The 7,745-nt window shown below is 44.4% G+C and overlaps 1 protein-coding gene across 5 annotated transcripts in view; it reads right to left on the reverse strand.

Annotated features, from left to right (window-relative positions):
- VIT (vitrin) overlaps positions 1-7,745 on the reverse strand; it is a 118,252-nt gene that overhangs the window by 20,597 nt on the left and 89,910 nt on the right. For all 5 annotated transcript variants that reach the window (XM_003795692.2, XM_023516659.1, XM_003795693.2 and 2 more), the window contains one exon: positions 4,446-4,593. In XM_003795692.2, the coding sequence (XP_003795740.2) occupies positions 4,446-4,593 (148 nt within the window). The remainder of the gene's footprint in view (positions 1-4,445; positions 4,594-7,745) is intronic.

A 7,745-nucleotide genomic window follows, 5' to 3' on the forward strand; every position in this document is an offset into this window, starting at 1 on the left:
AGGGCCAGGTGAAGCTATGGAGGAAACCGAGAGGCCTGGCAGAGGGTGCTGGTCCACTGAGAGGAGAAGGGAGGGGACAAGGAGGGAGAATGCGTGGAGAGGAGGAGAAAGGCATGACCCATGACTCGGTAGTCCGTGAATCTTCCCTTTACCACAAACCTCCCTTCTCCTGAGCTACCTGGAGTGGTTTTCTGTTCCTTGCACTGAAAAGATTTTTGAGTAGGGTATCGAAGAATCAGGATGCACTGCATTTTGTAAATCAAACTATTTTTATAGTTCTTATATTCTTATTTCTTATTTCTCTTTTGTTTCTTGTCAATACCACACATTTGTTCTGTCTTTATTTTTATTTTTGTTTATTTATTTTGAGACAGAGCCTCAAGCTGTCCCCTTGGGTAGAGTGCTGTGGCATCACAGCTCACAGCAACCTCCAAGTCCTAGCTTAAGTGATTCTCTTGCCTCAGCCTCCCAAATAGCTGGGACTACAGGTACCTGCCACAATGCCCAGCTATTTTTTGGTTGTAGTTGTCATTGCTGTTTGGAGGGCCCAGGCTAGATTTGAACCCACCAGCTCTGGTGTATATGGCTGGTGCCTTAGCCTCTTGAGCTATACAGGTGCCAAGCCATGAATCGTTTAAATTCTAAGTTTAAGTCTTTAAATTTCTAAATGCAAAAGTTTGAATTTTGACCCAGGTCTCCCAAGGAAAACTATGGGAAGGAATTTTCTAGGGGTAACTGTGTGGTCCAGCAGCAGTGGTCCTGGAGGAGGAGGAACTCTGAGTCACTAAACCCTCCTCCTACGGCCAGGTCCTCCTCAGCCTGAGGCCATCCTTCAGGGTTCATTCTAAATGGGATGGTCATTTCTTTGTAGAGCTTCATGAGGTAGAAGCAGGTGCTTTGTAAGGCCTCAAGGCTGTGATCTCAAGAGATCAGGGACTATTTCAAGCGGAAGTAAAGAGCTTATTAGCATCTTGACCCCAAATGCAATCAGGTCCCCACCTGGCCAGAAACACAGATCTGACTCTACCTTCTACCTTTTCCTATACTCCCTTCTGCTGAATACTCTAATCCAGGCATCCTCAAACTAGGGCCTGTGGGCCACATGCAGCCTACCTAGGACATTTATCCAGCCCACCGGGAGTTTTTGCCGCAGCTGCCTGTCCTGCTTAGCAGCCAACTTATCCCAGGGCCCTCAGTCAGGCCCTCCAACGATCTGAGGGACAGTGAACTGGCCCCCTGTTTAAAAAGTTTGAGAACCCCTGCATCCACCTGATAAAGAAAGCACTGAAGGTCTCCTTTTAGTTCTTTGAGGATTCTCCATACTTCTTTCCAAAGAGACTGTTTAGTTTGCAATCCCACCAACAGCGTAAAAGTGTTCCCTTCTTTGCACACCCTCCTGGGTCTCTACCCAGAAGAAAAAACGTCATTTTACTATAGAAGAAAAAACGTCATTTTACTATAAGGACAAATGCACCAGAATGTTTATTACAGCTAATTTCATTATTACAAAGATGTGGAATCAACCCAAGTGTCCATCTACACATGAATGGATTAATAAACTGTGGTATATGCATACCATGGACTACCATTCATCCATAAAAAAGATGGAGACTTTAGATCTTTTGTATTAACCTGGATGGAGTTATAGAACATTCTACTTAGTAAAGTATACAAGAACGGAAAAGCAAGAATCCAATGTACTCAATACTAATATGAAATCAGTAAATGAACTAATACACACCCAGACAAGAGCAAAACACAATGAAACTTAAGTGGGGGAGGAAGGGATAGAGGAGGGGGGGACTGGGTTGCTCTCATCTAATAGGCACAATGTAAGGGTGTATGGCACAGCTCCTGGGTGAGGGGCACAACTACGACTTGGACTTTAACGAATGCAAACAATGTAACCTAGTCATCTGTACCCTTAGATTAATTTAATCGGAAATTAAAAAGAAAAGCAAGCCTTGAAGGCAGCCACTCCGGCAAAGCAGCCAGGCAGTTACAACCACAAGCAACATTGGCCAGATGATTGGGTCTCTCCTCGGCCTCCTCATGCCCTTCTTAGGCTGCCCTCCAATTTATTTTGTTTCCCACATTCCATGTACGGACTGTAACCTCAGTGCCTCCCATCAATTCATCATTGATCCTCCCACCTACTCGGGACCCTGAGGCTGCAAGGAAGGTGGAGGAGGCTCATCTAGCCTGTTAGTCCCACATTCATTTACTGGACGTCTTCGGAATACAGAGCCAGGCACTGAGTCACAGAACTCCAGGGCCGGCAGAGCCCTAATAAATCATCCAGTCTGACCTCTGTGCTTTACAGATGGCAGCACTTACACGGAGAGGTTAAGTGACTTGCTTAAGGTCACACTGCGGAGCTAAGGCCAGAATTCTGATAGCTTGTCAGCAGCTCAGTGTTTCCCACTGTCTCCCCCCCATCCCCGCCCCTGCCAGGGGAGGAGGAAGATGACGGATGAGCTGTGTGAGCATGAAGTGGGGAACACACACGCATTTCCCTAAAGTGCTCTGAACTAAAAAGGACCTTGGGTAGAAAAAAGGCAGACCGCAGGGGACTGTTTAAAAGGTAAAAGTGAAAAACATGGGGGTAAACCCTTTCTTGTGAATGGCGGTCCACACACTAGGAAAACGTGAGAGAACCTGATTCTGGGGAGGCCTCTTTATTGTTTTTCCTTCCCTGCTCCATTTGTCCCTTAACCCATGTTCTCGTCTGCAACACTACTCTCATGCCATTTTTCTTTTCTTTGACATATTTACCACCTTATTTTCATATTCTACTATAAACCTTGGCATACAGAAGTTTTTAAAGCAGCTATTTTTAATGCAAGATAGCACACCAAGCTTTGAAGCCCCCAATAAAATTGACTAGGAACATCTGGTACTAAAATGCTTGCATTTCCTCCCTAGAAAAGCCTGCTATTCATTTGCCATCTCTGAAAAGTAACACAGGCATGAAAATGGGTTGGCATTTAGAAAACAAGGAAACGACAACCAAAAAAACCTTCTTTTCTTATTTCAAGTCAAAAGGCTGGAGACAGGTCGTTTGACATTGAGAGGTGGCATTTGCAGCAATGGGTTATTTTTACATATCATATAATTGACTCTGATTAGGTTCAAATGCCAGTTAACTAATCTACTAATTTTTCTTCACAAGAATAAAAGGCAGTACCAAATGTGTTACTGGAATTTCATTCTAAAAATACAAATGTTGTAGGTTCTTTTGAAAATAAAGCTTTTTTGTCTGTTTCTCTCAACAATTCAAAAATAAATATTCTAGTGTCTTCAATGCAAGGCTGCTCCAGGAGGCCCTTGGGAAAGCTTTTAGGGGCTGGAGACCCCTGGGTGTTGCCAGGTGTGTGTTTTTACTCTTCAGGAGAGTGAATAAGCTGTGAGTGTAGTTTCTGGGCAAGAGGCACCCAGGTCTGTATTAGTTTCCATGCTCAGTGGTCCTCTGGGGAAGATGTGATGATTAGCCTGCCCTCAGGGGTTCTTTTTTTTGGTTTTTTGGGGGGGAGGGGTTGCAGTTTTTTTGGCCAGGGCTGGGTTTGAACCTGCTACCTCTGGTATATGGGGCCAGCGCCCTACTCCTTGAGCCACAGGTGCCGCCCTCCCTCAGGGGTTCTTTGTCAAAAGACCACCTACCTTAAGTGCATGCACAAATTTGAGATTCACCCATGCTTGCTCTTTTGATTGCTGATTATCTATTAACATCTGTATACCTGCTTTAGAGACAAACCAGTGCAGATCTGAAGAGCAATTTATTCTCCCAAAGAAGAAAAAAGAAGGTTGAGATTGGATGTCAATATGAGCCGTGGATTTTTTACTCTAAGTAAATTAATAAAATGAATTGGGGACAGTCACCTAGGGGCTCAGTTGACTGATGGTGGCCATTTCTCTCCCCATGACCCTGTTCTTGCCCATTGCCTGGTGGGCTTTTCTAGTACAGTGCAGAGACCTAAGGCTATTTAGAGGAGACAGAAAGTTCAACCTAAGGTGCTGTGTTTTCTGGGTGTCCTACCTATTGGAAGACAGGCTGTAGCACATGGTACCGTCCCTCAAACAGATGCTCTAATAGTTATTGAAAGGGGATCCAACCTTGATCTACAGGTGAGGAAACTGACGATCAGAGAGGTCAGCCCAAGTTCACATAGCTTGTTAGTGGCTAACCTGAGACACCACTACTCTTACCAATCTTGGGTGCAAATACCATTTGCTTAAAAGTGTTGATTAACCTATCCTTTCCTTCAAGGAAGCTCAGATTTCCTAAATGGCATTTGGATTGTTTCAGTTTTTTTTTTTTTTTCATTACATTTGCATTAGGGAAAAGAACAAATCTGTGCTCTGGGACATGGTGGTAACATTTGTGGCATACAATTAAGTATGTGGCATCAGTGAGTTTCTGGATTCAGGACATTAACTGCACTTACCCATACTGAACAATGCCCATCAGTGGACCAGCGGGGCCAATGTCAAGAGCTTGGGCAACATCAGCCAGGAACTGTTTCTGGATTCGGAATCGCCGTTTGCCAATGCTGGAGCTCCCATCAATTAGAAATGACAAGTCAACTTTGCAGTCTGAAGAATGGAAAAAAGATTCTGTTACTCTGACGATCTCCCACCGTGTCTACCTGGGCATCCTCTTGTTCCTCTTTCTCCACCAGCTTCCTCAGAGTCCCAGGAAAAGAAAGTAAGAAAGAGATAGTATCATCATCATCAGCAGCAGCAGCAACCCCAGCAGAGTTTCCCTGAGCACCAAGGTCCCAGACACTTGGGCTAGTATTTATTTCCATAACCATTTTAGATTCTATGTCACAGCCACAATTATCAGAAGCAATGACTTCCCAGTCTAGCTTGGGAAGGCCCTCAGAATGGTTTTCCAGCCTCAGACCATAGAAGTCCAGACCCCCAGAGGTGGGAATTCACCAAGTCTTGAGAACCTGTGGCCTTTTACTCTCATCCTAACTTTTCAGGAGTATTAGATTTTTGTAACTGTGTGAAAGAATCCACAAGGCCAGTGCTGAGGGGAGGGCAGGAATTGTACAACAACAAATTGATACCGATTTTCTCTTTCACTTCCCTGGGGGAGGGAATCAAAGAAATTATCCCCATATATCTATGGACTATTCACACTTGTTTGTAGCTATCTTGGACCCTTCCCTTCTCTCTCTCTTCTCTTTTTCTTTCTCTGTCTTTTTGCTGTGATAAAGACTAGGATAGTTGTTCTGATTTAGTATCTTTGGATCTCTCTTTGGATATGAAGGTTATGACAGAGGTGGGAGGGGAGTGTGGAGTGGTAACCTCTTTTCAACCTTTCAAAAACTAACAGGAATTACTGAAAAGCCACATAGGCTAATAGAAATTAGCGTTCTCTTTGCTCTCAATTGAAAAGATATAAACTGATACAAAAGATAAAAACTGATCATTCAATGCTGATCAGAGGTTCATTTTGGTAGCTATATATCCCTTGGATTAGCAATAAGCCAAAAAATGAATTATGTAACAGTTCTAATTTGGGAGACAAAAATACTTCAGCGTTTTAGAGAGAAAAAAAAGAGAGAGAGAGAGAGTAAAGTTAGGGATTTCTGGGCCAAAGTATCCAGGAGGACATGGGTGCCAATGGTGCCCTTGTGGGTGTGGGAGGGCACACATCTCTCTAAGCTGCACACGATCGCTCACCTTCTCCATGGTATGGGGCTGTCATGGGACTGGGTCTTCCCACACCCCAGAAGGAGAAACTCCATAGCAGAAAGAGTTGTCAGTTTTTAAAAAATATTAAATAGAATGGGAGCAATATTATGTACATGAGTTGACAAAATTTTGAGCAAAAGAATTGGTGAGAAATGTTTATTGATGAGGGCTACTACAGGATTGTCAGATGAAGGAGAAAATGTGCTTTAGTATCTCATCATGGTGCATGGCAAGCAAAACCAGAAGAGAAGAAGATGACAGGGACCTTTCTGGGTTGGTCTGGCCAACTCTGCTCCATCTGGAATCAGGGCACTCGGCTCACCAGCAGATCACAAAAGCTTTTACCTCCTGGCCACATGGGCATTCAGTGCCTACCAATTCTTCCTTTCAGCAGGCTTCGCCTGCCCTTTGCTGTCCCCCAACTGCCCATGCCCACGCATGGCCCTTGAGAAGAAGAATGAAAGAGCTAATAAAATCCAGAAGTGGAGTTCAAAGCTGTCACTAAAACCTGGCATAAAGCAGAGAAAAGCAGAACTGCGGTACCAGTTGGCATGTTGTTCTGTAAGCAAGGCCAGCTCATTTTTCCCCAGGTCTGGGCTTGCAATGTGAACTGTGGCCAGCAGGTGACAGTGGTGTTCTTTAGGGCTGGCTGGACTCTCAGTCTCCACCCAAATCTATAGATGCAGATCGACATTTTAACAAGACCCCCAGGTGACTTGTGTGCGCACAGTGAAGTTTGGGAAGTGCTCCTGAGGTGGGGGTGGGGGTTTCCTCCAGACATCAGCAGATAAGTTCAACATGCCTTTTAAAATAAAATCTTTTCTTTTGGAACAACTGTTAATTAGAGTAAGGGCCAAAGGGGATTTTTCCCCATGTGTGTGTGTATGTGAAGTGAATGAAGTACATGGACTTTGTAGCATCTATTCTGGTTCTTCACAGACAGGTTTTCTTCCTCATTTCTTGAGCTGTCTTCAGGATTGATTCATTCATTTCAGAGCTAGGTTTTAAGCAGGTGGGGCGTTTCTGTATTTGCTTACTTCTCTTTACTCACTGGCCTGATAGCTGATATCAAGGTTACCTTTGCTCCCCTTCTCTCTGAATGTCTTAAATGACAATGGTTCCAGTGCAGGGCATGTCTGACTGAGACCTGTGGCTTTCTCATACTGAGATGAAAATACTCTGATCTGAAGATGACAGCATTCGTACTAATGAGTAGAAATGTTCAGTACGAGTGACTTATTATGGTCACCAAAGAGGGGCGGCTGGAGAATGAGGAAGGACAGGTAAGACGCAGCATCTGTGGGAATCAATCTACCAATTTTCTTAATTGCTTTGTTTCCCCTCAACATGGCACAATTTTATAGATTAGTACTTTGTGTTGTCCAATATATTAGGCCAGCATTTCTAAAACCCGGATCCACATCGAAGTCATGTGCCTATCAGAGCTGCTAATGCAGCTTCACCAAATAAGGACTAAGGGGCATCTGGGCAGGGCATCTCAAGGGAGATTCACTGTAGATAGCCCTTGTAGGATCAGCAGGTCTGGGCTGGAGCCTGAGACTCTGCATTTCCCAGACCACACTTAGAGCAGCAAGGTGTGGGGAGAGTCCGATGAGACAAGTAGTGAGCATCTTTAATTTGAAAAATGTCATCATGTGATTTTCACATGCGGCAACATTGAGCCTCACTGCCCATGGGCGGCTGCAGACCAGCAGCAACTTTCTAGAGGAATTTGCAAGTGGCTTCTTTCTGTGCCTTTCAGGCTACTACCCCTTTCTGGTTTCCCTCTTTTTCTCCAGATCCTCTGTTTTTTGTGATCCTCAGGTGGCAGCTCCTTTACCTGGTGTGGTTCTTCAGGTCTCTGCCCTCTGTTTCTTCTTCCCCCACCAAGTCTATCCTTTCTCCCTAGGTCACATTTTCTGTTCTCATGCCTCAGTTTTGAACCAGAGCTCCTTGTCTTCTAACTCTAGATTTCTACATTTACCAAGATCTCTCCCAGATCAAATGTCTCAGGGAAGATGGCAGATGACAGATATAAA

Source organism: Otolemur garnettii, unplaced genomic scaffold (genome assembly GCF_000181295.1).
Source record: "Otolemur garnettii isolate 467f Iridium unplaced genomic scaffold, OtoGar3 scaffold00095, whole genome shotgun sequence".
Taxonomy (NCBI): Eukaryota; Metazoa; Chordata; class Mammalia; order Primates; family Galagidae; genus Otolemur; species Otolemur garnettii.